The 13,564-nt window shown below is 64.4% G+C and overlaps 1 protein-coding gene across 3 annotated transcripts in view; it reads right to left on the bottom strand.

The window, feature by feature from the left end:
- RARA (retinoic acid receptor alpha) overlaps positions 1-13,564 on the bottom strand; it is a 64,269-nt gene that overhangs the window by 16,010 nt on the left and 34,695 nt on the right. The window contains exon 1 of one of the 3 annotated variants that reach the window (XM_054014312.1): positions 5,265-5,878. The exons of the other annotated variants lie outside the window; for them this stretch is intronic. Coding sequence (XP_053870287.1) covers positions 5,265-5,433 — 169 coding nt within the window. The 5' untranslated portion in view covers positions 5,434-5,878. Of the gene's footprint in view, positions 1-5,264; positions 5,879-13,564 lie in introns of those variants that run through there. 3 annotated transcript variants of the gene reach the window in all.

Genomic DNA, 13,564 nt, shown 5'->3' with positions numbered 1-13,564 from the left:
GCCCGCGTCCCGCCTGCCTGCCCGGCGCCGCCCGAGTGCCGCAGCGCTGGGGGCTGGCTGCGGCAGATCCAGCCAGGGTGGGGGCGACGGAGCACGGCTAATGTGAGGAGACTGCGGGGCCGTCCCCGCGCCCGCCCGCCACGCTGCCCAGGAGAGCGTCGCCCCCGCCCCACGCTGCCTGCCGGAGCAGCGAGCGTCACCCGCCCTCTCCCACCCCCAACACACGCAGCCTCCCCCGGCTCCTGGCACCCCGCAGGAGACCACGGGGGGAGGGGAGGAGCTGCCTGCCCCCCCGCCAGACTGCAGACTGAGGCTCAGCTGGGCAGAGACGGACACAGCTCAGCGGGAGAGCAGGGGGCAGTGCCCGTGGCAGGGTGGACGCAGGCTCTGAGGAGTGGGGCCGGGAGTCAGGACTCCTGGGTTCTAGTCTTGGCTTGGACGCTGGGGAGCAGTAGCAGACAGGTCATGTGACTGCTGCAGACAGGTCATGTGATCTCTCTGTGCCAGAGTTGGTACCCTAGGGATTCCCTGGGGACAGAGCTCCCAGGTCACCCTCCCCAACCCCACCGCCCCCAAAGGGAGGGACCCCCAGTTCCCTGTCTAGGCAGAACCAGAGTAACCCTGTCGGAGAGGGAAACTGAGGCAGTGACTTGCCCTCAGTCACACAGCGGGTCAGTGGCGCAGCCAGGGATAGAGCCCACATGGCCTACCCCACTGCTCTAACCACTAATCCACGCTGCCTGCAGGCAGCGCAAAATAACCATCCCCAGGGCTGGCCTGAGACACGGGAGGGGGAGAAATGCTCTGGCCCAGCTGAGAGCTGCGGGAGCTCGGTGGGGCTTGCGTGCCAGGGCAGCGCCCGGTGCAACGGGCACAAGGCACCTCCCAGTGCTGGCACAACGGCCGTGACAGCTACGTTACGCCCCCTGCCCCAGCATTCAGACCCAGCCTGCGGGGGGCCGTATCGGCCAAGGCCAGTTACGCGCTCGGACCCCTGTGGTGCTGCCGCCCGACGGGCGCGACCCAGCGCAGACCCAGGAAGGGCAAGGTCAGGGCACCCGTCCTCTGCTGGCAATTCACCACGTGCCCTTTCATCCGCCCCCACAGCACCCTCCAGCCCCTGTACGGACTCCACGCCCCTTTGCCCACCACGCAGAACGAGCACACCACAGCAGGCGTGCTGCCCGATCACACGCAGCGCCGGATCCACCCCCGACCCGGGTCACCCCTCCACACACCCACTGTGCCATATCCACCTCCCCCCACTGCACCAGCTCCATCCCCCACCCGGGTCACCCCCCACACACACACACACCCTCTGCGCCATATCCACCTTCCTACTGCGCCGGATCTACCCCACTTGGGTCACACTTCCCCCACACCCTGCACCAGCAGGTCACACGGACACCTCACACAGCACACCCCCAGGCTCTAGGGACGGGGTCAGGGAGAGCAGCACCCCCAAATCAATAGAGAAAGACGCCTGATGCGATTTGGAGTGCTGGGAGCTGCGGCTCCCCTGAACCAGCCATCAATGCCCAGAAAAAGCCAGGCGACCATGGGTGCAGACCCCTGGAGGAGGGGGACAGGCACCAGCCCGGGGGGGGGTCCCCAGCCCACCTGGAGAAGACACTTCCCTGCGGGGATGGGGAATGTGGAAGCTACCCCGGCTGTAACAGCGGTTCAAAGCGTATCTAGCAGCACTGGGGGCCAGTGGGTTCCCATCCTGCCAGAGGGTTACAGGTTGGACACATTTTCCCCTCCCAAATTGGGGCAAAAAGTCGTCTGTTCATAACATTTTCATGGCTCTTTTCATAATTTCAAACCCTTTTTCTCTCCCTGCAAGTTTTTAGCATTAAACCCAATAAGAAATCGTGGGAACCGGCCCGTAGCCAAGCGTTTGGTTTCCATGAACTGGCGCTGCCCAGCGACAAACGTCCGGCGGAAGAGTCTCAACCAGCCACAGGAATCCGAGCAGGGCTCCGGCAGGAGTCTCGCCCGCCCCATGGCCTCTCCCCCCGCCCCCTCGACAGGCCCCAGGGCCCATGGGGCAGGACGTGTGCCCCAGTCTGACCTGTCCCTGACTAGAAATCAGCTGGCTCCTGGCCCCAAGGGGCTGAGAGGCATAGCCCCCCCCCTCACAGCCCCCAGGTGACAGCACAGGAGGGATCGGGGAAGCGCCCCCCTGTGCCTGGACCAACAGGTTAAGAGAGGCTCCGGATTTAGTATGTTAATCGCTGCCAGGGCAGGGCCCCCCCAGTGCCAACGGGCACCCCAGGCTCCTCGCTGGGCAGCCGGATTCTGCCGCCACCTCTGAGGAGCGTGGGTCCAGTGCCCGGAGGTCGGTGCAGCCCCAGCGATGAGCGCCAGGCTACTCCACACCCGTCTGGCGTGGGGCACCCTGGCTTCTTCCTCGCGGGCTGCCAGAGACCAGGCACCGGGACAGACGGAGCCTATTCCCCAGCAGGCTCTGAATCTGAGCCCACCCCCCCCATTCTGAAAGCCCACCCCCAAACCAGACACCCGCAGCCGACACCCGCCCCATCGCCCACAGCCTCCAGCTGCCAATGTAGACAGTAGCCTCTGGCCTAGGCTTCCCGGAGCAGGACCAGCGGAGCACATCCCATTCCTGGTAGTTACACACACACCCCCACCAGGGAGCCCCCATGCACCCAGCCCGAGCCAGCCGAGATCAGGGAGCCATGGCAGAGCTCCCGGTGCCAGGGGCGACCCGTGCCAACTCACCCTTCCAAACCTGCATCCTATTTCCTGCACCGGCAGGCGCCTGAAAATAAACCCCGTCGGCCCCAGGCTGCGGGGCGCAGCCAAGGCCCCCCCAGGGCCCTTTCACAACACCTGGGGGGGGGGCAAAAGGGCAGCCCCCCTCCGCCCTCTGCACACAAGCCTTTTAGAAGCTTTAAGTCAAAAAACCAACAAGCCGCCCAAGGAGCTCCCCCCCCCCCAGCTGACAAAGGCCCAGAGGAGGGTCCTGTTGACTCCCTGATAAGAGCAGAAGGTCAAAGGGCCCCACAGACAATGGCAAAAAGGGACTTTGTTCTCGAAGATTGGGCCGGGGCGGGGGCAGGGGGAGGGGGAGGCGGGTGTTAGGAGACCAAGCAGGGCACGGGGGACGCCGGCGCTAGACCAAGCGGGCAGGCAGGGCACAGTGGGTTTGGGCCCAGCACTGGCCTTGGGAGCTTTCATTTAACAGGTCAGTTCAGGTGGCAGCTAACAGCTCCGATGCCAGGCAGGGGCTCGGACGACGCTTCGGTTCCCCCGTTCCCGCCCCTCGCGGATCCCCCAGCTCAGGCAGCTGCCCTGAGACTGCTCTGCCCTCCTGCACGGCCCGGGGAAATGACAGGCCCAGGGGAGGCCGCCCGCCCCAGAAAGCCGGCATCCCAGCGGGTGTCACTTGGTTATGGAGGGTGAAAGTCCTGGAAAGCCGGCGCGCCAGGCAAGGACTTTCCCCCAGCATGGCGCCGGCTGTTTTCCATCCAGACCCAGCATCCCTGGGGAGCAGGGGAGGGCCCAGAGCCCCTCCCAGAAGAAAAACCTACAAACAGCGGAGAGTCAGAGCAGGGGAGCGCGTTCGCCCTGCAGCCAGCCCAGCGTTTCATTGAGGGGGGGGGGGGGGGGGATTGTTCAAACTGCTACTGGATCCCTCCCAAAGGATGGGTCTCTCCCCCACTAACTGGGCCGAAGGGTCTGACCCCAGCTCAGAGCGGGTGGCGCTGCTGACTCCAAAGGGCCTTGGCCCAGACGCAGATGCACCAGGCCCAGAACCCGAGGTCCCACCCAGGAACCCAGCCCCTCTGTTACGTACACAAGCCCCTGATCTCCCCGGCCATAGCTGCAAGTCCCCCCCAAAAGGGAACCCCCTCCCCCACCCGAGATGGGGTGTGCGGGCGTCTCTCTAGCCCTGTATCCGCGTCTCTCTCGGTTTGTTTTTCTCTCCTGTTTCGCTGGGATCCCAACTGGCTTGTTCGGAGCAGGCGCTAGCTACCTCTGGGGAGACTGAGCCGATTGCTAACCCACTCCTTTTCCACTCTGCCCCAGACTGCATTTCAAACAACAACCCTCCCACCCCCCAAACACACACACACACACGCCCCCCATTCCACGCCTCTCCTCCTCCTCACCCTGCCTGGCGCTGGGAAAAAAAACAACAGCCTTAAAACTCAGCATGTTTTTCAACTGTGCCTTGACCCCACATGTGCCAAAGGGGCCCGGGACAGATCCTGGGGGCTGCAAGGGGGCAGGGCGCAAACAATGGCACCCTGGCTGTCCCACACTGCTGACCGCCTGCTGGGGGCATATGGCCCATTGGCAGAGCGGGTGGCCCCGGGCACACAGAAGTTTTGGTCTCTTCTCCCCCAGACCCAGGAAGGGCAGAGATCTGACGTGCTTTGGCATCCTGGCTCCCTGGGCTGGTGCGAGCCGCCAGGGCCGACCCACACATCAAAGGGGCGGGGGGAGAAATGGGCTCGGCTCCCCGGCTGCCCTTCGGGAAATGGGGCACCCGGCCTCTTCCTGCGAGGCCTGGAATGTGAGTGGGTATTTGGGGGGCTTTCCAGGAAACAATGACCCCCTCCCGGGAGCTCCACCCTGCCTCCACACACAGCCCCCCATACACAGCTCAGTTAACACCACAGTGGACTATTTAGTTAATTGGATTTGGTCAGAAAGATGAGCGGGGCAGTAAATACCCCACTCGACCCCCACAGGCGCTGCTCATCCCCCTCTACACCCCGGGCCAGGGAGCAGCTTTTCAACCCCAGGCTCTCCCCGGAAAGCCCAGTGTAGCCGGGCACCCCCAGCACCCCTACCACCTCCGCACCCGCGTCCCCACCAGCCGCCCGCCCGGGCGAGAGAGGGAAGAGGCGGACGTTAACTAGGCCAAGGGTTGCTTATGGCGACACGGCGCGGGGCATTAGCCCGAGCTGCAGTCAGGAGGGATGTGCGGCGAGGAGCCGCAGAGGCCCGGTGGGGGGAAGCCCGTTCCCAGCCCAGCCCTTGGATTCCAGACGGATTTCCAGGGGGCTGCTCCCAGCCAGGAGCCGAATCCAATTCTGGCCCGGACCCCAAAGGCCCCACAACACTCCCCTTGCACACAGCTGGCTCCAGTCAGTGCCCTGACACCCCCCACCCCCGCAGAGCAGGGCGGCCCCTGGGGCCAGGAAACCAAGGGGGGGCTGGCAGGACCTTGGAGCCTGGCAGAGATCAGCACCGGATCGCTCTCCACACGCTCAGGGGATGATACCTACAGTGGCTGGAGCTGCTCCAGGGCTGGCTCCGGAGCGGGGGGCCGTACGGGGTGGGGGGGCCGATCCCTTTGTCCTGGAGCAAGCAGGCCCGGGTCTGGCTGTAAAAATCCATCATGAGGAAGGGGTTGGGGCTGGGGTTTAGCCCGGCTACGTCCACACTCTCGTACATCTTCCCGGGGGGCGGGCGGGTCAAGCACCTCCGCAGGCAGCAGCCCAGGCGCTCAGCTCCCACGCAGGGGCCATCGGGGGCCCCGGACCCCGCTCGCCGCACTCGGAGAACCACCCCTGGGGCCCGGGCCCCGCAGCGTCCGACGGGGGCTACCCCAGCCCGCGACCGGCCCCAAATCCACGGCGAGGGGCGCTGGGAACAACCCCCCCAGCCGGGGCTCCTCAGACGTGCGCGCAGCAGCTACTCTCCGGCTAGGAGCCCATCGCTCCGGGCGCTCCCGGGGGAGCAGCAGCCTCCCGCCGCCGCCTCCCGCCCCCGCCCGGCTGCAAGCTGAGACCCGCGCGGGGCCTCCCGGGCGGAGCAGGCAGCGGCCGGTCTCCAGGGGGCCCCTCCCGGGCTCGGCTCCGCCGCCCCCAGCGCGCTGCGCCCCCGGAGAGCCGGGCTGCGGCCGGCGCGCGTCTGCTCTGCGCGCGGAGCCGCGGCTGAAAATCCCTCCTGCCACGCGGCGCCTCCCAGCGGCCTTAACCCCTTGGCTGCCTGCGCGGGGCGGCAGCGGAGCGCGCCCGGCCGCTGCGCTGCGCCACGGCCCGGCCCCGGGGCGCCCCTCGCCGGAAGGGCCTTTTCCGGCGCGGCAGCGCCCGGCTCATTTGCCTAATGGGATGCGGCTGAACTCCGGCTGAACCCGCGGCAAGCGCCTCACCTCCCCGTGACCCCCGCGGGCCCCGCACCGGGCCCCGCCAACCCCCGCTCGGCCCCCGGGCCTGGGACCCACCCGGCCCCGGCTCCGGCTCCGGCCCCGCGCCAACCTGCGTACAGCACCGTGCGCGCCCCGCGGACCTGCCCCCGCAGCTGGGCCCCAGGCCCTGATCCCGCACACGCACACACACACACCCCGGAACTTTTACACGCCCCCCTCCCTCCTACACGCTCACACCTACCGCCGTCCCAGAGTTTGCAAGCTCATAATTACACCGCCCCCCCCGGTCGGCTTACATCACACAACATAACACCACCTAGCTCCTCCCCAGCACTGAGCAGTTGGGCTCACAGCACTTCCCGTCCCCGCTGTGTTTATCCTCAGCCCCCCTGTGCCAAGTGCCCAGGGCTGTTGGCCTCACTGGACAGAGGGGAAACTGAGGCTAAGCCACGCTGGGAGCCTGTGGAAAAGTTGGGAATTAGGCCCAGACCTTCCCCATCCTAGGCTAGCGGCCGAACCAGATCCTGCCTCCCCACCGCCTGGATTCCCCCCCATCTTGTGCGCCCGTTAATACGTGTGACCCTCCCCCCCCCATTCGTAGCTGCAACAACAGAGTCTGAACCGGCAGATGCGTCCGAGCCCCCAGCTCCGCATGCCGTGGCCCGAGAGCAGACGCCGGCGCCCAGCGCAGGATCGGGGCGGTTGCTATTCGCAGGGGGCAGGACACAGCCAGGCTCAGCTCTTCTGTCTGGTTTATACGAAGGTAGCACGTGGCCAGGACCCCCGGGTGCCGGGCTCTACCAACCCCCGCCAGACAGTCCCTGCCCCGGGAGCTTACAGGCACCGGAAAGGGGCGGGGGAGGGGAACTTGACATGGCAAGCACCTGGCGCTGGGTCCCGGTCCAGTTTGGGTGGCGGCAAAGGGGGCGCGAGCGGCGGTGATGGAGGGGGGTGGACAGTCCAGCCCTGCCCTGGCTCCAGCAGTACAAGGTAGAGAGCGAATTCCTTCCGGGGATAGAAATACACCCCTCCCCCCATTATATTATTGCCCCAGATTTGTGCAGCCCCTGACACTGGCCGGCCCCCTGCCCCCATCACGGAGGGGCACTCCCTGCAGATCTCTAGGGCCTAGCAACCCCGCAGCACTGCGCCCCCCACACACCTGCCCCATTAGGGGAGGGGATCCGTGGCACCAGCCCCGTCTTTGCAGAAGAGGAAACGGAGCCCAGGGTATAACCCCATTGCTCAGCCCCCTCCACACCCAGGTGCTGCCATTACCCCAACCGACCCCCCGCTGCTGCTCCCGTCGGTCGGGGAGCTGGATTAACTCCGCTGCCCTCGGCAGTGTCTTCACTGAGCACTAGAGCAGAGCAGCTGCACCCGTCCAGAGCTGCCCTGCCTAGAACACGGCCCAGGGAAGAGACAATAAATCCAGGGCAGAGACGAGAACACAGGAGTCCTAGCTCTCCCCCCCCCCCCCCCCCCGCACCCCGCCATCCCGCACACATGGACTGCAGCACTGCAGAACACAAAGCCGTGTGCAAGCTACCACCTGCCCTCTCCCCCGTTTCCGAGCCAGGCGGGGCGGGCGCCTGGGTCTCGCTACCTTCTGCGGAAAGCAGCCGCCTGGCAGGGGCACCGCCAGCCCACCTTGGCATTTCGGGTCCTTGCCTAGCCTCAGCTGAACCCGTCCCCTGAGCCGGCAGCCCTTGCCTTGCAGAGCAGTTCCCGGGGGTAACCACTGGGAGAGGATGGAGAATCCTGCTCTGAGCCTCAGGGAAGACGCAGGCTCCTTAAACCGCAAGTTCAAATCCTGCCAGGCTCCGCTCAGCTGCCCCAGACAGCGGCACGGCAAGCGAGTGCCACCCAGCGACTTGTGCCGCCCGGCGAGTCTTGGAACACCACGGAGACTTCACCATTCTTACCGGCATGGGGCGCCCCCACCGAGATCAGGGCCCCACCAGGTTGGACAGACATAGCCCCTGCCTCAAAGAGCTTCCATCGAAAGAGACAAAGGGCAGGAGGGGAAACTGAGTCACAAAGAGGGGAAGGGACTTGGGTAAGGCCAGCGGCAGAGCCCAGAACTCCTGGGTCCCTGGCTAGCACCTGACGCAGTGCTCACCCCAGCTGCCTCTTCCCCCTGGACTTTGAGGATCACGGCGTAGGAAAGGTCTCTCCAGGAGAAGACCAGCTGCTCACCCTGCACCAGAACTGGAGCTGGGGGTCAGTGGGGAAGCAAGACAGGCCGTGACGCTAGCAGCGGGATCTCGCCCCCTTCCCTACAGCGCCCCAGGCAGCCCCCCCACCCCTGGGCCATCAGAACTGGTCCAGGGCCAGATTCCAGCACCTCCCAGACAGCAGAGCAGGGCGACACCCAACCCACCTCCTCGCTCCCAGCCCTCCTGGAGAAATCTGGCCAGCTGCCAGGGATTCCCCCAACTCAGGCAGCCGCTCCCGCTCCAGCAGCAGCCCAACTGCCGGGCCTGAAGCGAGGGCTGCAGGATCCGGCCCGTCAGTTGCCTGAGGTGCGGCAGCCCAGCCACGTCCTCCCCTCAGAAATCTCCCCCCCCTTTGCTCCTGGGGGGAGGGGGGACTCACAATGGTGCCAGCGTCTCGCACGTCTGTTTGGAGACCCTGGGGCTTTGTCACCGGCTCTGGGTGCTTCGCTGGACGTGCGAGCTGCGTGAACGCGTTTTATAACCTTCCCACCCACCCCCAGCCCTAAAAGCTGCGATCGCGTTGCCATGGGGCGCCATGAACCCCCCCCCCCCATCTCCTTCTGAGGAGTAGGGGCCTGCGGGAATTCAGCTGAGATACACAACCTGACAAGGGCCTTTATGGCGGGCGTATGGCGGGGGGGGACGACGACCCACTCCCACTTCCTTTCTTCTTTCCACCCCTCTCCCCTTAACAGAACAATGCAACACCCCTGCAGTGACCCAGCCCAGAGAGAGGGGGGTAGGATGGGGTGTAAAGCACCCCCCAAAGGTCACAGAGGCACGACTTTACTTCAGTGCCAGCCCCCCCCCCCCCATCACTGCCCCCGCCCCAACGCCTCCTGGTTCGTTTCCACCTCACAAAGCAACCCGCTGAGTCCTGGGGTTTTTAGCACCCGGGCAGGGCCCACTGGCCTCCTGCAGGCTCCGCTCAGCTGAGTGAAAGAAACCAGGTCCCCTTCCTCTGGGCTCCCTTCGCCTTATCTGCATGTGACAGGGCTGGGCCCCCCCATGCATCTCCCCGCGCCCTTCCCCCGCCGGCCGAAAAAGTGAACAGTTGGGTTGAGCCGGCTGGCCTGTGAAATGTGCCCCCGACAAACCTGGAGGCCTGTGTGTGCCTGTGAGAGAGGGAGGCAGCAGCAGCGTCTGTTTAAATAATAATAGAAAGTCAAAGGCTTTGCTTAGCCAGCAGGTTTCTGAACAAAAGCCCAGCACTCTCCCAACTTCCTGCAGCGAACATGACAAATGTCTGCTTTGACTCATTTACTGGGGCTGGCTTCGAACACACGCCGGGAAAGAGCCAACCGGCCGGCCTGTGGGAGGAATGCTTCACCTTGGGGGAGACACGCAGACCCCCCCGCCCCTACACACACACACACACACACACACACACACACACTCACTCCTCCTCGCCCGCGTGCGCGCAGCCGCTGCCCATTTCGGGCCCTGGGTTCTGGAGTCCTTCCCCCATCCCCCAACAACAGGAAAAACGAGTTCAAATCGTGTTCAGGATTTCACCGTGAAAGCCAAACTGAATTGGGCAACTGGGAGCGCCCGGCCCAAGTGCCAGCAGACGAGGCCCGCGCACAGTGCTTGCCCCCCGCCCCCCCCGGAGGAGCTGGTACAGGGCCAGGGCTACCAGCCCACAGGCTGCCGTAGGCAGAGCGAAGCCCGGGGCCTGGCCCCTCACACCCAGGGCTCGCGAAGGCTGCCGGGGGGTGTGGGGGGGGCTCCCTAGCGTGCACACGGTCCTCCAGCACTTTTGCCTTTAAAAACCCCTCAATCATTTCCGGCCCCCCAGAAGCCCCACTGCACCCCAGGAGGCGGCTCTCGGACACCCTGGCTGCAGGGGCGCTGGTGGGTTCGGGGTTTTTTTTTCCTGAAGTAATTGGTGATTTTTAGGGGCCCAACGTGAGGCAGCAGGAGTTTGATTATTCATGGGGCAGGTGCTCGGCCCTTTGCCAGGCGCCTAGAGCTGGCAGCCCCACGACCACGCATCGCTCGGGAAAATCGTGAGCCCCTTGTTTATTCTGTCACCGGTTCCCCCCCCCCCAGTCCCGGCAGCCTGCCAAGCAGGATCAGACGATGCCACCCTCACGGCCCCCGGCCTGCCGCTTGCGCCAACGCTCCGGTTACAGCTGCCAAGCCCTGGCGAGGGGCTGCTCGGCCTGAGCACAGGAGCAGAATCCGGTGCCAAGGTTTCTGGCTGGGAGAGGAGCATCAATCTGGGTTACACAAACCTCCCCCCCCCCCCCCCCCGGGCCACATAATCCTGGAGCCCCAACTCGCGGAGCTGGACCAGGAAGGGCTGCTAGAAACCTGCCTTGTGCAGTCACGGCTGGGAAAGCAGCCCGCAGGCCCGCCCCCTTTCTCACCATAACCACACGGCGCAGGGCAGGCCACAGAGCCCCAGTGCAGGGCAGGGCAGACTTCTTAATCACTCTACACCGTCATCCCTGCTCCCGAGCAAAGGGCCCTGGAATTCGCTGGGCTGCGCTCGCCACCCGGGGAAACCCGCTAACTGCCGGGAACGACGCAAACCCACAGGCTCCAACCAGAGCCACCCCAAACCTGCAATTTGCTAATCACACACCAGTGCGGTGGTGCAAAACCTGCTCGCACGCGCCATACAAATGCCTCTAAAGCAGAGGGCCACGTCCCAGCTGCTCTGCCCTGCATCTGCCTGGAGAACCGGCTGGTCAGAGCCCGGCCGTCCTTGCAGAGGCTGAGGAAGTGGGCATTTTCCATAAAGCACTTAACATGGAGCAGGGAAACGTACTTCCCCGGCCGGCTGCATGCGCGCACACTCATTCACACACATGTGCACCCACACAAATGTCTCTTCCCAAAATAAAACCACTGGTGCCTCTCCCCGCCCCATAGTGTTTAATCCAGAACTTGACCCTGGACGTGTGAAACATGGTGAGAAAACATTTCTCCGGTTCTCACCCGGCTGTTAGTCATGCAGTCCCTGTTGCAAAGGCAGGCTGAGCAGAAGGCCGGGGGTGAGCAGAGCAGAGTGGAATAACCCACAGCCCCAGGCTCTGGGCTCCGTGCTCTGGGGCATGCAGGAAAGCTGGGATCTTGCAGGCAATAAGCCTTAAGGCCCCGTGCAAAGCGACCGCCCCGGTACAGAGGCCTGGGTTCAGCATCGGCCCAGAGCGCCCCCCGGTGCATTCAGACCCGCCCCGGTATCGCTCCTGCTCTCGCGCCTGTAACATTGTGCCAAGGCCGTCTCCAAAGAGGGGCTCTGCTTGCGGGGGCCTGCGCAGGCCCCGTTTGGTCGGGTGCTGGGCGGCTCCAGCCCTGGGCACAGGGGGCAGAACACGGCCCCTGTCCAAACCCAGGGCACAAGCTACCCACCCCTACCAGGCCGCCACTTTCGAAAACGGTACCAGTTGTCTAGTCTCTCATCACAACGCCCGCGATTGGCTGCCTCAAGTCAGGTGGGGGTGTTTCCATGCCCTGATTGGATGACAAAGGAGGGGGAAATCAGCCTCATTTGCATTATACATGGGGTCAGCTTCAAGGACTTTTTCTAGTCGAAAATTCTTGGAAGAAAAACTGGAAATTTTCTGATGGGAAAGTTCCCGCTTTGCCGTTTGCAATCACCTTTCGGCTAATTAGAGCCAAAGAATGAACCGTGGTCCGAACCATCACAACCTCCACCCCGCTCAGACGGTGACCCAGAGCAAAGATTTTCTTCCGATTTTCGGTTCGAAACATTGAGATTTTCACTTTTCCCCTGATTTGGGATAGAAAAATCAAGACGTTGGCAGGCCAGGAAAACTGTTCCTCCGTGTGAGTTCAGTCAGGCTGGAGGCTGCCAGGGAGGTGGTTTCACGCTTTCACTCTCTGAAGCCGTTGCCCGCTGCTGTGCCCAGTACCACAGGCAGTTGCTACCAGGGACAGAGTCTCCTGCGCACCCACATGCAGCCCTGAGGGGTCAGCACCCGCCAGGCCGAGGGCTTTGGAGAATCCGGCCGCTCACGGTGTGGGAGCGGAGACTTTCGGATCAGTCTGGGCCCAGCGAGGTGGCGCATGGCATTCGCTAAGCAGAGCCAGTCGGCTTTTTATCCGTAACATGGCGGGATCAGCGCCCTGGATTGGTGCTTTCCCACTACCCCTTCCCAGCACCACAGTGCTAACGCACACTGCCCAACAAGCCGCTATTTCAAGCGGGTGGGCGGGCAGATCCCCCAGTGACCGGCCCTAGCAGAGAGACAGCCAGAGACGCTTTCTCCTACAGACTGGGCTGGGCCCGGTGCGGGAGTTGTGACCATTAGCACTGGCGGAGGTCCTCGCTTGCCTGCAGCTCAGCTGGTCCCCAGCCACTTCTCCCTTAGCTGTAACGAGCACTGGCAGACAAGACCCCTCCCCACCCCCCGCTGGGCTGAACAAGGGCCCCAAGCCCGCTCCCGCGAGTGACCCCAGCTAATGGAGCCAGCCCTGAGCAACCAGAGGGGAGCCCCAGGAAAGGCAGGCGTTCCAGAGCCACCTCCGACCACCCTCAAACGCCCCCTGAATTCCCCAGGAGAGTCTGCAACTTCGACTGCAGGAGCCCCCCCAGCCCAGATACGCTCTAACCCCAGGGAACCGGTCAGCAGAACGCCCTGTCCCCGTCCCCTCACTGCGGGCAGGGCCATTGTCCTGCGCTATTCACCTCCCTTCTTTCCCTCACTCGGCTTTTGTTTCCCCCTGCGGCTCCCCCCATCCCCCAAAGGGGATCATTTATCCAGCTGGGCAGGCCTTTTCGAGAGGCACATTCCAGGCTCTCCCCAAACCCACCCGTGACAGGATGATGGAGAAGCAGCCTCGTTAATGGGCTTTCCCATCCGCCGGCGGTGCAGCCGGGCGCTCGTTAATCTCCCTGCCCCGGCAAAAGGGGTGTGCGGAGAGAAAGGACAGCCCAAGGGAGTCCTGGCGGGCGTGGCCCAGTTCTCCCTGGCCCCTGCCATGATTATTAACCGGGGTAGTTACGGTAGCACCAGGGGGGCTCAGGTCCTGCCGCAGAGCTTGCCGGCTGGGCACAGGCCAAAGCGGGTAACCAGCAGCGAGGCCGGCACAACGCGAGGTCAGTGCAGCCCAGGCCACGCCAGGCTCCCTGCTGGCGTTCCCCACGCTGGCTGACTCCTCGGGTGAGCCGGCCGTGCCCAGCTCTGCTGCTGGACAAACCCTGAAGTGCCCGGGCAAGCAGCCAGCAGCAGGCTGAGCTCCG

This window comes from Malaclemys terrapin, chromosome 25 (genome assembly GCF_027887155.1).
Source record: "Malaclemys terrapin pileata isolate rMalTer1 chromosome 25, rMalTer1.hap1, whole genome shotgun sequence".
Classification (NCBI taxonomy): domain Eukaryota; kingdom Metazoa; phylum Chordata; order Testudines; family Emydidae; genus Malaclemys; species Malaclemys terrapin.
Note: the sequence above shows the minus strand (reverse complement) of the source record. Positions and strands in the feature narration are given on the sequence as shown.